This window comes from Lipotes vexillifer, unplaced genomic scaffold (genome assembly GCF_000442215.2).
Source record: "Lipotes vexillifer unplaced genomic scaffold, Lipotes_vexillifer_v1.1 scaffold356, whole genome shotgun sequence".
Lineage (NCBI taxonomy): Eukaryota > Metazoa > Chordata > Mammalia > Artiodactyla > Lipotidae > Lipotes > Lipotes vexillifer.
This window is the reverse complement of record NW_006797342.1, coordinates 4187311-4201570: the sequence shown is the minus strand read 5'-3', so window position 1 is coordinate 4201570 and position 14260 is coordinate 4187311. Positions and strand designations below refer to the sequence as shown.

Genomic DNA, 14260 nt, shown 5'->3' with positions numbered 1-14260 from the left:
ACATGAGGGGATGGGCCATCCCCAGGCACTGCCTGTCCCTTGCCTACCTTTGGTCCACTGTGGACCAGCCACCCAGGATTTAGAGCGGAGGCTACAGAGCCCTGCTGTGCCCGGCGCCACCCCACAGATATTGGTGGGTTAGGGGACTCGGACGTGGTCCAGGAGAGGCTGGGCAGCAGTTGGGGGGTTATGATCCTTCAGCCGAGGAAGGACGTCAGTGTTTTAATACCAGGGTGCTTTGGGTGAGCCCTGGCCCTGGATGAGTGAGCTTGTGGAGAGTGTGTGTGTGTGTGTGTGTGTGTGCGCGCGCGCTCGCGTGTGTTTGCATGGCGCGACACATAGACAGGTAGACTATAAATCGGGCATCTGATACACAAACAGTCTGCCTGCTGCCTGGATGAACACTGCAGCTTAGTGTAAACGAGCTGACAGATGTGAACACACGGGATTGATAAAAGAAAGAAAGAGAAGCACAGGAATCTGTGGAGGGGGATTTGAGTGCAGCATGGCCAGGAGTCTTGCGATGGTTTTCAGTAACAATCAAGGACCTCATCTGTCAGCCCTTACCGGGCCCCCTTGAACAGAGTGGCCTGGCCAGTCAGGAAGCGTTAGGATGAGGTCCCCACTTCCAAGCCGTCCTTCCCCCTCAGCAGGCTCACTGGTGAAATAAGTCCTGGGATCATGCCTCTTTCCGGCTTGCTGTCACCACCCAGCTATGTTTTGTTTTGGTTCCCTCTGTGCCGCTCCCCCGAAGGTAAGCTCCAGGGAGACAGAGATTCCCGCTTCCCGGCACCTGGACCCAGCCTGGCTCTAAGAGGTCCGTCACAATGTGAATTCATGAGCAAAGACCAGATCCCAGGAACAACCCCGGGAGTCCTGCCCCGCTGTCTCCCCGAGAGCCGGGACGTTCCTTAAACTTTCTTTAAACGCACAAGAACTCAGTCGGCACAGGGGCCTGAGCTGAGTGGCTGGATCTCAGATCCACGTGGACCCTCCCGGAGAAAAGGCTCCACGACCACCGTGTGCCCCTGCAGTGGGGAAGGCGGGGTGGTTATCTGGGTGCACGCGGCCCTAGACTCATACATTAGAGGTGCTTGCATTCGAGAATTCTGAGAACCCCTGCTGGCCTGGAAATAACATCATGTGGCTCCTGTGCTTCTCAAATAGTGAGATAATAAGTACGACCGCGGCCCTGAGAAGCGGCAGGGAGGGGCAGGGAGGAGTCCTTCGCTGGACCATGACTGTCGCAGCGGCAGCGGCGGGTGAGGAACCGCTGGGAGGGCTTTCAGCATTGTCCTGGCAATTCCAAAGGAGGGTTAGGGCCCCGACGATCAGAGTGAAACAGTGCTGCAGCCCTCACCCTGGGGAGAGATCCAGGCTTTTCGGCAAAATCACCTCCAGGTACATTTCAGATCAGATCGCGAGAGACTGGTGATGGGGGCTGTGCTCCAAGGTCGAGCAGGGACGACGTGTGGGGTGGACAGCAGGGTGCCCTCCGCTCTCTGAAGCAGCTGTTTCGGGCGCGAGGGGAGCCTGGCCAGCCTGTGACGAAAGGCTCTGCGTCCTCCGGGATCACAAGTGGAGCCTGAGTTAGGGAGCGGGGGAGGGGCCACCAGTAAACAGTTTCCACTTGAGTGTGAAGCTGTCTCGCGTCCTTGGCGGAGAAGAGAGAGGATCTCCCGTCTGCTGGGGGCAGAAGGAATCAGAGCAGAGCGCTGGTGGGAGTGGAAGTCGCTGCCGTGTCCCCTCGCGGGGTGGGGACAAGGCATGGCTGCAGCCCCGACTGGTGGTGGGAAAAGCTGCGGCATCTGAGGTGGCGGCTGCTTCTGTGTGATCACGTCCTAACTCTTCCCGAATGCCAGTCGGGCACGTGGGTGTTTTGCTCGGATCCATGAACCAGCTCAGGGATGGCACCTCAGTCTAGAGACCCCAGCCAGGCCCCCGTTCCAGTGAGCCCAGGTCTCGGAGGGGACAGCACGCAGCGGTGCGAGGGGCTCCGTGGGCCCTTCACCTGGAGGCCGCGGCCTCCGCTGGCCTGGGAAGTGCCGGCTCGTGCACTTAGGAGACACACTCCGTCGTCTGGAAGGGATGCCCACAAGGACGCAGATGCTCTGTTGTCACCTTCATGTTGTTTCTGTCGTTTGGAAGGGATGGCCCACAAGGACGCAGACGCTCTGTTGTCACCTTCATGTTGTTTCTGAGAATGGTACACGTTCCCTTCCTACACCCGTGAGCTGAAATGTAAGACCTTTCCCTCTAGGATAGAATCTTTCCTGCTGGTTTGTATTCCTCATTTAGATGTGGCTTATGGACCCAAATATTCTCTTAAATACCAGACAATTCAGAAGGGCAAAAAGGAATAACTCAGGGATCTCGGCCCCTGCCCCCATTTTAATCCGTGGAAGCCATTCCGACCGTGTATGACCTCCAGGTTGTGCAACATTTCCTTTAAACCCGGGGACAGGTAGTTATCCACGCATGATGTATGCACTCTATACAGTATATGCATCTACGCCGTATAATGTCTATATATGATACCATATGTCTGATGCGTATAAAGCCATACAGTATATAATATATACATGTACTCTATAGAATGTCTATATATAATACCATGTATCTAATACATATAAGTCCATGTATAGTTTTTATTCTCACAAAAACTCAAAGGAAGAGGTTTTTTCCAGCAGAGGAAACAGGTTCAGAGAGGTCAACCTCCCAGAGTCACGCAGCTGAGAAGCGGGGGATATGGGGTTGCCACTCACCTTGGTCTAAATCTTCAGCCTCTGATGCCCAAACCCAGCGAAGGGACTAGATTTCTGATTTTTGCTTTAGGTCTTGGTGTTAACGGAGGGCTCGTGGGTGAAGTGGGAGTGAAGGGGGCTGATTGTTGGACAGAAGCCTTTTCATGTTTCTGAAAGAGTGCAGGGGGCAGCAGCCTCCCTGGTTCGTCTTCACGCGCTGAGGGTCCCCCTCATTTTCCGTGGCCTGGCCTGGCCTGGAGGGTGTCTGGGGGCATCTCTGACATGCTCTGTACAACCCCGTAAAAGCCGAGAGCTCAGGACTTTTTTTGGAATAGGGGGTGTTCCTGTACCTGCTCCCCTGCTTCCCTGTGCCCCCAGGTGGCACGACCCCCGGTGACAGCTCTGGAGATGCAGCAGCCCCCAGGCTTGTGCGGGAGGAAGCCCCCCAACCCGGCATCGCTCTGACTGTGAGCCCGCATCCAGCCAGGGGCTCCACTGCCCCGGCTCCCACCCACTCTCCTTTCTCCGCAGATCATCACCCTGCGGGATTACGTCCCCAAAATCCTGGGCCCCGAGGCCTTCAGGCAGCACGTGGGCCCCTACAGGGGCTACGATCCCACCGTGGACCCTACGGTGTCCAACGTGTTCTCCACGGCCGCCTTCCGCTTTGGACACGCCACAGTCCACCCGCTGGTGCGGCGGCTGGACGCCCGCTTCCAGGAGCGCCTGGGGCTCCTGCCGCTGCGGGATGCCTTTTTCCGGCCCTGGCGGCTCCTTGAGGAAGGTGCGCATCCCTGGGCCACGCTTGGGAGGGGGAGCCAGGTGTGCGGTCACCTGCCCGCTGGCCGGAGGTGCTCGGGTCAGCAGCGGGCATGGAGAAAATAAATGCATCCAGAGAGGTTTGAAAAGTGATCCTGTTCATCAGACGCTTTCCCTGGGGTTTCTGAGTCTCCAGAATTCCCAGGGGCATCCCCGGGCTCCCTCAGCCAGGCTGGGGCTTGTTCACTGGTCTAGGCTTTAGACTCAGCAGACACCTCCTTCAACTGTGACGTTTCTGCTGCTGAAAAACAAGCACAAAACCTCCACCCCTGAGGCTCCATCCTGGTTTCCTTCAGACACACTTCGCGGTCTGGCCCGTCGGGGCCCTGACGGGGCGAATCCACCACAAGGCAGCACCCTAAGGGCCCAGGAAACTTGGGAACCCCCGGAGGTGAATTCCTGAGATTATGGGAGGCTTTTGTTCAGAACCAGCGTAGTTTACGATCTGAGACCGTGTTCTGTTTCCCCAAGACACCCGAGAAAGCGCATCCCTCCTCTGTGCTGTTTCCAGGTGGTGTGGACCCCATCATGAGGGGCCTGCTGGCGACACCAGCCAAGCTGCAGGTGCAGGACCAGCTGATGAATGAGGAGCTGACAGAGAGGCTCTTTGTGCTGTCAGACTCGGGGACCCTGGACCTGGCATCCATCAACCTGCAGAGGGGCCGGGACCATGGCCTGCCAGGTGGGCCCTCCCGGTTCCTTTCCTGCGGGAGCTGCCAGATGAGCTGTTGTTCTAATGTATCTCGGACGTACTGCCAACATCTGAGAAACGCTTGAAAGCCTCTGTGCGCCTCGCATTCTAAGTGGAAGTAGGGGATCCTCTCCTCTAGTTCTGTTTAGTCTGAGCGTGAGCCCCCCCACCCCCGTTTTCTGTGTCCCGCCGCCTCAGCGCCCTGCGGGGAGCTGGCCCGGTCGTAATGCATTTCCTTGTGTCCATGCGTTTATGCGGCACGTCTGTCGGGGGTCTGCTGTGTCTGAGGCCCCGGGCGTAAAATGATACCCGGTCTTGCCAAAAGGACCGCGGACGGCAGAGCACATAACCAGAGAGGAGATGACGAGGAGCCTCGGCAAGCTTCTGGTCAGACCCAGATGGCGAGTAAGGCGAGGGTTCACGTGCCATGAGGAGGGTTGAAGGTCTGGCGGAGGCAGGCCCTGAGAGCAGTGGGACGCGGAGGGGGAGGATGGGGGGCCAGCGGCCCGGCACGCCGGAGACCAGGAGGCAGCTGCAGCCCAGAGTCAGACAGACGTGGTCCTTTCCGTGGCTCTCCCTGTGTGCGTGTGTGTGCGTGTGTGTGTGTGTGTGTGTGTCTGTATGTGCGTGTGTCTGTACGTCTGTGTGTCTGCATGTGTCTGTATGTCTGTGTGTGTGCATATGCGTGTCTGAATGTCTGTGTGTACGTGTGTGCGTGTGTGTCTGTATGTCTGTGCATCTGTATGTCTGTGTGTCTGTGCATGTGCCTGTATGTCTGTGTGTGTGTGCCTGTGCGTGTGCATGCGTGTCTGTATGTCTGTGTGTCTGTGCCTGTGTCTGTGCGTGTGTGTGTCTGTGCGTGTCCGTGCCTGTGTCTGTGCGTGCGTGTCTGTATGGCTGTGTGCCTGTGTGTGTGCATGTGTGTCTGTATGTTTGTGCGTCTGTATGTCTGTGTGTCTGTGCCTCTGTGTGTGTACGTGCCTGTGTCTGTGCGTGCGTGTCTATATGTCTGTGTGTCTGTGTGTGTGTGCATGCGTGTCTGTATGTGTGTCTGTGCGTGTGTATGTGTGCATGTGTGTGTCTGTAGGTCTGTGTGTCTGTGTGTGCCTGTGTGTGTGCATGCGTGTATGTATGTCTGTGTGTCTGTGCGTGTGTGTGCGTGTGTGTATGCCTGTGTCTCTGTGTGTGCCTCTGTGTGTGTGTGCGTGTCTGTATGTCTGTGTGTCTGTGCGCCCATCTGTATGTCTGTGTGGCTGTACGTGTGTGTGTCTGTGCGTGTGTGTGTGCCTGTGTGGAAGGAGGGGTGCTGGCGCCTGTGCTCTGGCTGCTCCTGTGGGAACGTGGATACGGCAGGTGAGCACTGGCCTCACTGCTCAGCAGAGACGAGAAGTGGGTAAAAGTGTGACCCACTTGGGTGTGTAGGGTTCAGCCTGGTCCCCAAGCATGATGCCTGGCTGGTTTGTGAGCAAACTCTCAGTAAGGCCCTGCCGCCCGTGCTGGAATATTCCGACAGGGAGGTGTGCAGGCCGTGGGGCGGCAAGGTGGATTTGAGGCGGGGGCCCTGTGGCCAGAGCCCCAGGTCTCGATGGCCCACAGCTGGCGGGGCGGGTGGGGAGCGTCTGGATCCCGAGTAGGGCGGCCTCGGCCCTCTCCCCACACAGGTTACAACGAGTGGCGGGAATTCTGCGGCTTGTCCAGGCTGGAGACCCGGGCCGACCTGAGAGCCACCACCAGCCACGGGAGCGTGGCCGACAAGATCCTGGACCTGTACGGGCACCCAGCTAACGTGGATGTGTGGCTCGGGGGCTTAGCCGAGAGAGTCCTCCCTGGGGCGCGGACTGGCCCGCTGTTTGCCTGCATCATCGGAAAGCAAATGAGGAACCTGAGGGACGGGGACCGGTAGGTGCCCGGGACAGGCGGGGACGCAGGGGCTGTTCGGTGCTGACGGCGTTCCCGCGCCGGAAGCGGGGCTTTACGTGGTGAGAGGAGCACTCTGTGGCCTTCGGGTCAGCAGCTGTGGGCTTTGTCAGCGATGCAGCCTCTTGGGAGGAAAGGGAGACAGTTTCCCAGAAGCTGAATTCCCCTGGCGATGGGGCCAGAGGAGAGCCTGCGGGGAGGGGGCCTCAGGGCACGTCCTGCAGGGCGGGCACAGAGCCCTCCTGAAGGCTGGGTCCTGTCCTCGTCTCTCTTGTCATAAAGGCAGCTCTGCACCCAGGGACAGTCAGTGCAGCCGAGCGGGTTGACTGGGTCCCTAAACGGAAAGAACGGTCCTCCCAGCGCCGTCCGGGCCTCTCTCCTCTGCTGGGCGCGCCCGGCCTCCGGTGCCGCGTGGCGTGGGCACAGAGGGCGGGCAGGAGTGGTTGGCGTGGCAGGGACTGGGCTCTCAGGTGTCCTCGCGTCTTTCCCCCTGGAGGTTCTGGTGGGAGAACCAGGCGGTGTTCACGGAAGCCCAGAGGCAGGAGCTGGGCCGGCACTCTCTGTCCCGCGTCATCTGCGACAACACCGGCCTCTCCCGCGTGCCACGCGATGCCTTCCGGGTCGGGACGTGGCCCCAGGAGTTCGAGTCGTGCGACAGCATCCCGGGGATGAACCTGGGCGCGTGGAGGGAGGCCCCTCCTCCAGGTAGCCGCGAACCAGGAGCGTCTCTCCTACAGGGTCAAGGACGGGGTCTCCCGGGGCTCACACAGCTCCTGGGAGAAGCTCCTTCAAATCCTCTCGGGGGTAGGAAAGAGCCTCCCGCCCTGCTGGGTCCCCGGCGCGACCTCCTCGGTGGGGGGAAGGCGCAGGTCTGAGGCGAAGCCCCCTCGGCCCCTCCTGGGGACCACACTGGCCTGCACCTGCCAGCGGAGCAACCGTGTCTCGGGTCCCAGCCTCGGGAGGGTCGGCCGACGGTGAGCACCCCTGTGGTCGGAAGAGGAGAGGGGCTGGGACCCAGCCTGCCTTGTGCAGCGAGGACCGTGGTCGCCCTCAATTAAAGCGGTTTCGTCGTGGTGGGTGGGGAAGCCTGGTCACAGCCGATACATGGGGAAGGGTTAGAGGCGTGACTGCCGCAGGGCGTCAGTGCTGAGAGGGGCCCATGCTGTGTCCCACCTGGAGGGAAGGAGATTGCTGACGTGAGCCCCTTGGGAGGCCAATCGGGGGATGCAGCCCCAGAGGAGGGCAAAGAAAGGGGTCCGGCATTGACTATGCACCTGTCAACCTGGCCCAGAGGATGCCTGTAGCTTCCCAGACAAAGTGGACGACGGGGACTTCCTGCTGTGTGAGGAGTCTGGAAGGCGTGTGCTGGTGTTTTCCTGTCGCCATGGATTCCAGCTCCAAGGGCCGGAGCAAATTGCCTGCACCCGCCGAGGATGGGATTCCCAGCCTCCGGTCTGTAAAGGTGAGTCGTTTAACAGGTGTCTTTTCGTGACTTGACCCTGGAGTCTGCATTTTTCAAATACAAATTAAGAATAAATGTCGTTTAAAAATAAATAACCTTAAAAATTGTGAATCACTATACTGTACACCTGTAACTTATATAATACCGTATAGCAACTATCCTTCAATTTAAAGAAAAACTGAAAGGAAACCCCAAATGAAAACATACATAAATGTCATTCAGCCAAAGGTGTCTCCGAGTATAATTATCTTCCAGGAACTCTCTGCGTGGAAATGCGGTGTCCCCTCCCCAGTGGCCCATGTTCCTAAGTCGATGTCTTTCTAGAAATTGAAGCACCAAGTCGGTCACCTCCCGATACGCCCGCGGGGTGACCAGGGCAGGACAGGACGAGGAGGAGGCTAGAGCTTCAGGGAGGCCTGTAGGAAGGAGCTCACAGAGCCAATGCTCCAATGAAACACGAGTATTTCCACAGGGGGCATCAGTAGAGCAATCCCCCCACCTGTGGTGGCCCGTTTCCGGGGAGGCCCCAGTCTGCCTACACTTGGGACGACCCGGAACCGGGACCAGGCAAGCAGACGCAGGAAGCCTCCCTCGTCCCCTGAGAGAAGCTCCCTCACGTTTCCCTCTAAGCGGCACGAGGAAGACCCTAGAGGAGCAGGAGACGGACTCATGCAAGAATCGGGCTGGTTTACGAGAAACGAAAACAAGGCCCAACTTGTTCAGTTCTATAGTTTCAATTTGGGAAGATGAAACAATTCCAGAGACCGGGGGCGGCCATAGTTGACGACCACGTGATCGTACTTAATGCGACCAAAATGCACACTGACAATTAAGATGGTAAATTTCACGTTACGTATGTTTTACCACAGTAACAAAGTTTTCACTTCAATTCTGGGGACTCCAAAATGGGTCCTGGAAAGTTACAGAGGCCACACCTGGAGCCTGGAGCTCCAGCCTGGAGCCTCTAGACTCCGAAGAGTACAGGGAAAGCCCAGGAGAGGCCGGAGCCCCAGGGACCCTCAGGACTCAGGCCCGGGCACCAGGCTCAGGAAGGTCCCGGCCGCTCCCTCCAGGTGAGAGGGAGGGGCAAGGAGGCAAAGAAGGAGGGGCTCCAGGCGACGTCCAGGCCACACTTGGAGGACGGCGGACGGCACAGGGAGCTCATCGGAAAGTGAGGGTTTGAGGGAATCTACGGCCAAAACCAGCACGCTGGGCTGGAGAGCCCTGGTTAAACAGTAAGGCAGCCTTCACACACCCAGGTCTGCACCAGGAGGACGTGGGCTGCAGCCGAGCGGGCACCTCACACATCTCCTTGGGGTTTGGGCGTGAACGACGGTGGACTTGAAGGAGAGGGGGCCGGGCAAGGCCGCGCAGAGAGTCACGTTCCAGGAGCCTCCGGTGACAGGAGCCCGACCGTCCTGGACCGCGGCGGCGTCTGGACGCGCCTCTTCTGTCCGTCAACCGCCTCTTTTATTGCTGCCGATATCTATGTTCTGTAGACGGTCCCGCAGGAGCAAAAGCAGGACAAATCTGGAAGCTTTTAGTGCTGTTTCCACTTAGCGCTCGTGCAGAACTGAAACATCCCTGTACCCAGGGCTGTGGTCCTGGTGTCGGCAGGGCAAGGACACGAGCCCGGGGGGCAGGGGGTGAGAGCCCTGCATGCTCCAGGCGTAAACGTCACGTGTGTGCCTTCCGTCTTTTCTGAATAAACCCCTGGACCTTTTATGCTGCATCATGCTGGCTATTTGTTGCAGCTATTTATGACCCCGAAGCTCTATTCATAGGGGTCCACAAAGTACAAATAAAAAAGGAGAAAAGCTTAGAACCGGAGAGTAAAGGAGGGTCAGCGCCTCGGGCTCACCCACTGCCCCTGGATACGCTCCGACGCCCAGCTCAGACTGTCTCCCCCAGGGAGGCCTTCTGCGCCCTAGCGATGCTCCGAACGATGCCAGCATCGCTATTCTACTCCCAACGTCCTCCCACCTCCTGGTCATCTCCCCCACCTCCTTTTTCTAACGTAACTTTTCATACTAACAGCTAACCGCTCCCTGAAAGCATGTGCAAGGCATGTATCAGTACATCACTAAGTGAAAACGCAAGTTACAGAGTCTCTTTCTGTGGATAGTGAGAACCCACTTTTCAACAAGCAGTGGGTCCTATTTATTTCGACATTGATAAGCTTCCCATGGAGACAGGAGCTCCTTGAGCTCGGTCACGTGGGCACAGCGAGATAGGACCAGGGAGGAGGGTACTGACTCTGTTTATAGAACCCTGTGTCTTTGTCTGGACACATCGATAATTAAGGCAGAATATCTTTAATGTAAGTGTATGACAGGAAGCAGGATGAGGGCCACCCCCGGTACAAATGCACTCGCTCCTTTACACAGATATTTTTCGCCTGATCTATGCCTCTGCTAGAAGTTTCTAAGCCAAGAATTGCGAGAAAAAAATGACTCTGGAGTGTAGCAGGGCAGGAATTTTACTTCCACTGTGAATTGATGTGACAGAAGGGCTGCAGCCCATCCTCAGCGGAATCACTTCCCTGCACGTCCATGGCTGCAGAGAGGGCAGCAACAGCTTTTAACTAGACATCTAATCCACAAAATCTAAGGAGACTCATTCTCTCTTCTCTGCTCAAATCCTGCTTAGCCCCCAAAATCATCACATTAAAAAAAATAATTAGCAAATGAGTGTAATGAGTCTCTTTCGAGGGCTTTAAAGTCGTGAATCCAGAACAGATAAAAAGCATTGTGTCCGTGGCTTTTCGCTCCAGTTATTGCCGAGAGGTTCTGTAATAAATGAACACAAATAAATGTTTCTGCACCTACAGGGAGAGTGAGGTTTGCCATCGGCACAGATGTGCTTATGAAAATGGAACATCGTGCAGATGTTTGTAGCTGGGCCCGGGGGTGTGGTCTTCAGCTCTCCTTGGGAGGTAACCTGTCCCAGTAGGAGCAGCCATGGCCATGGTGCAGACTGACGTGGGGATCTGGGGACACACAGGCATGAGACGGCCCTCACCACCCGTGTGGGGCTGCCACACATTCTGGGTAGACTCCCCAGACCAGGAGACCAGACCCTACAGTCCCCGCTCTGGCTTCTGATGGGAAGAACTTGACCATGGAGTGAAAGGGGTTGAATTCTGTCCCCCAAAAAGGTATGTTGACGTCCTAAACCTCAGGACCTCAGATGTGGCCTTATTAGGAGTAGGGTCTTTGCAGGTGCAATCAAATTCAAATGAGGCCATCAGGGTGGGCCCTGGTCCAGTAGGACTGGTGTCCCTCTGGAGGAGGACAGGCACAGAGGGAAGACGGCCACGTGAGGACGGAGGATGAGAGAAATGCAGCCGGGCCGAGGAAGCCGAGACGGCCAGCATCCCCGGGAGCCGGGAGAGACCGGGAGCGTTGCTTCCCTCCAAGTGAGCTCAGGGCCGCGTCTGGACTTCAGGCCTCCAGAACCGGGAGAGAAGGAACTTGCTTTGTTTTAAGCACCCTATCTACAGTCCAGTGTCCAGGATGGAGTGAGGGGCTCAGCAGCAGTGGGGCAGCAGAGGCTGAGCCCACGTTCACTTCATTCCCTCAGAACAAGGACCACCTACGAGGACACACGCGTGACGTTTGCTAATGTGACGTGGTTGGACAGCACGTATTCAGGACATATTTCTTCTTTTGACATTCTGCTGCTTCCTTCCTGAAATTGGCCAGAAAAGATAGCATGTTATTCGGAAACAGGAACCTGGGCTCCGGTCGTGGTTATGGGTTCCGACAGAAGGAGACCGCGGGGGCCGCACACGCTCCTCGTCTGGGGGGACTCACCGCACCCACCTGCTCTGCGGGCCTGGGTGTCAGGTCCCAGCTCCTGGCGGCACAGCCGGTGTTCTCCCAGCGGTGGGTGGAGGCCCAGGCCCAGAGCCAGCTGTGTGGCAATAAGCTGTCCACTTGGGGTGGGCGGACTCGCTCCCACCGGCCCTCATCCACCTCCTTCCCACCCACTCTCAAGTCCCGCCCGGCGTGGAGTCCTACTCAGTGTGGAAAGCGCCAGCGGCCTCCAGGGGGGCCACGTGCCCGCGTCTGAGCGAGGCCACTGGCCTGTGTGGCCTGAACCTCCGGGGACCTGCCTCACACTCGGGCCCTCGCAGCACCTGGCGGAATTTGCACTGAACAGAACTGAGTCTGGATCGGCACCGGCACCAGAGGGATTGCAGGCCTGAGGCAGCCACTGGAGACGGGCCAGGAGGAGCAGTCAGGCCAGCGGGGCAGAGGGTGGCCACGGGCCAGGCTGACTCCTGAGCGGCCGAAGGGCCGCTGTGAGCAGAAGTGGGGCAGGAGGGAAACACCCGCCGGACATCAGGGGACATTCTCTTTTCAAAGGTGCGGGGATCCAGGAGACACGGCCCCGACGTGGGGTGACGTCCCTCTGCCTCCTGGACATGGGACAGAGCTGGGGAGGGGCCGGCCTCGTGGGGAAGGGAAGCAGGAGGCTGTCCCTGACCTCTCGTCGTGTGTGCAGACATCAACGAGTGTGAAGACGTGACGGAACCCCCATGCCACGCGTCCGCCCGGTGCAAGAACACCAAGGGCGGCTTCCAGTGCGAGTGCACCGACCCCTACGTGCTCGGCGAGGACGGCAGGACCTGCGTAGGTGAGACCACGGCCCTCGGGCATCCAGGCTGGAAGGGGGTGTCGACATACAGGCAGGGATGACCAAAGGGTCACCCTCCGGCCATGTGTGTCCGCGCTGCCACGGCCTCTGATGCTGGTGGGAGCAGGGAGCCAGCCGGTTCGTACCTGAGGCTAGATCGTGTCTGAGACACAGGACTGCTGTGAAACCCTGGGCGGGGTGGGCTGGCTCCAGACCCTCAGCTAGTTTCACGCCCCCGTGAATTGTCTCTGGGAAGGAAGCACAAAGCTTGATCCCCATGTGCAGAACAGAGTGGGTAAGTGGCTTGCTCAGGGTCACACAGCCACTCAGCTGCAAATCTAGGACGCATAACTTGGCTTCCAGCTCCTGTAAGAAAAATTATAAGAAAAGAATATAAGAAATCTATTTCATAAGCGGTCATAAGAAAACTTATGCACCGTGACCTGTTAAAATGGCAAGACATTTTATTAAAGCTCCTGCAGTAAGAAAAGGAGAGCTCAGTACACAGCAGAGCTCAGCTCCAAGTACAGCAAAGACAGTAGGGGATGGACAGCCCACGGGGCAGAGCAAGGAGGTCCGTGGAAGGAAAATTACCCAGAGGAACTTGGTTTCCAGGGTCAGGGATGCTCGGGCGGCGGCTGGGGCTTGGGCTGGGGTTTGGGAGGGCACTGGCCGCTGCCCTCAGCCGGGCAGGCTCACCGGCTGGCTCTGTCCTTGCTCCAGACTCCGGGCGGCTCCCGCAGGCATCCATGGTCTCCATCGTGCTGGGTGCCGTGCTCGTCTGTGGCCTGGCAGGCCTCACCTGGATGGTGGTTTGCAGGTGGTAAGTCCCCGCTTTTCAGCAGCTTCTGCTCCTATGGGCCCGGCTGGAGATGCTGCCTCTTTATTTTTCTGAAACCAGTAGAGAGCACCGGCGTCCAAACCCACCTGTCTCCAGAGCTACTTTGTTCAAAGTGTTAGCCTTCCTGGCTCTTTCATTCTGCTCCAAATAATGAAAGTGGGGTGACTGTTCGTACACATTAGAGGGTATCGAACATCTGTGGGTGTAGATTCAGGGATATTGGATTCTTGGTCACATTGAATGATTGGATTGAAAGTCTCTTCTGTTAGGAGTAAAGGTTCTCACGAAGGTTCCTCAGAGAAGAAAGTTCATCCCTGGATAAAAACCTTAGTCCTCATTTGTCTCCCCTCCCTCAAGAGCAAACTCTGGGGAAATTGGGAAATTGAAAGGTGAACTTTTATGTTAAAAACGGCACAGGCGTTGAGGCCTTTGGCGGCCGGATCTGCATGTTTCTGGGGGTGAGAGCCGAGCCAGGGCTTCCTTTGGGGGACTTCACTCCGTCCCCACCCTTCGCTGCTGCTTCTCATCTGCCAGGTCTTAGGAATCAGACCCGGCGCTGCTCGGTTTTCAAATGTGTGCAGTTAACGGAGACCACGTGGAAGCCACTGTGGGCCAGCAGCAGACCCAGGCCCCGTCCTCTCTGGTCTCTGAGCTGGGCTGACCTTCCGGACACCCTTGGGTCGCTTCCCCTCTGCCCAGCTGCAGAATCCCTGGTTCTGTGACTCAGGCGCAGCGCCGGCCCCGCATCCATCCTCGCGTCACCCTGACCCTCTGCTCCCGGGTAGCCTTTGGTTCACGTCCCGTCTTCCTGGTGAGCTCAACACTTCACACCCCCTGTGGTTTCTAGAGACTCCTTGGCACGTTCAGAGCCGCCAGCTGCTGGACCCCAAGGGAACGTCCCCCTGTGGAGTCGCTCATCTTACAGGAATGGGTTTCTAATACTCAGAACCCTGGACCTCAGCGATCAGGTCTCAGGACTGACATCACGGCTTGTGGTCAATAGTTGAGCCTCATCAATAATTGAGGGTCACGGCCTTTTCGTTTATTCCGAGAACCTGGAAGGGGGACCTCTGTGTCTGTGACCCCCCGGTCCTACTCTGCCCCCTGCCAAGATGCAGTAGTAAAGCCAGGTCCGTTTCTTTCAC

At 57.6% G+C, this 14260-nt stretch overlaps 1 protein-coding gene across 3 annotated transcripts in view; it reads left to right on the top strand.

The window, feature by feature from the left end:
* Positions 1-13101, top strand: part of TPO (thyroid peroxidase) — a 32800-nt gene extending 19699 nt beyond the window's left edge. Inside the window, exons 8-14 of one of the 3 annotated variants that reach the window (XM_007469251.1) lie at positions 3276-3528; positions 4075-4245; positions 5916-6153; positions 6668-6876; positions 7463-7633; positions 12143-12274; positions 12998-13101. In XM_007469251.1, coding sequence (XP_007469313.1) covers positions 3276-3528; positions 4075-4245; positions 5916-6153; positions 6668-6876; positions 7463-7633; positions 12143-12274; positions 12998-13101 — 1278 coding nt within the window. The remainder of the gene's footprint in view (positions 1-3275; positions 3529-4074; positions 4246-5915; positions 6154-6667; positions 6877-7462; positions 7634-12142; positions 12275-12997) is intronic. The other 2 variants (XM_007469253.1, XM_007469252.1) reach the window with 2 other exon arrangements.
* Positions 13102-14260: the final 1159 nt, after the last annotated feature.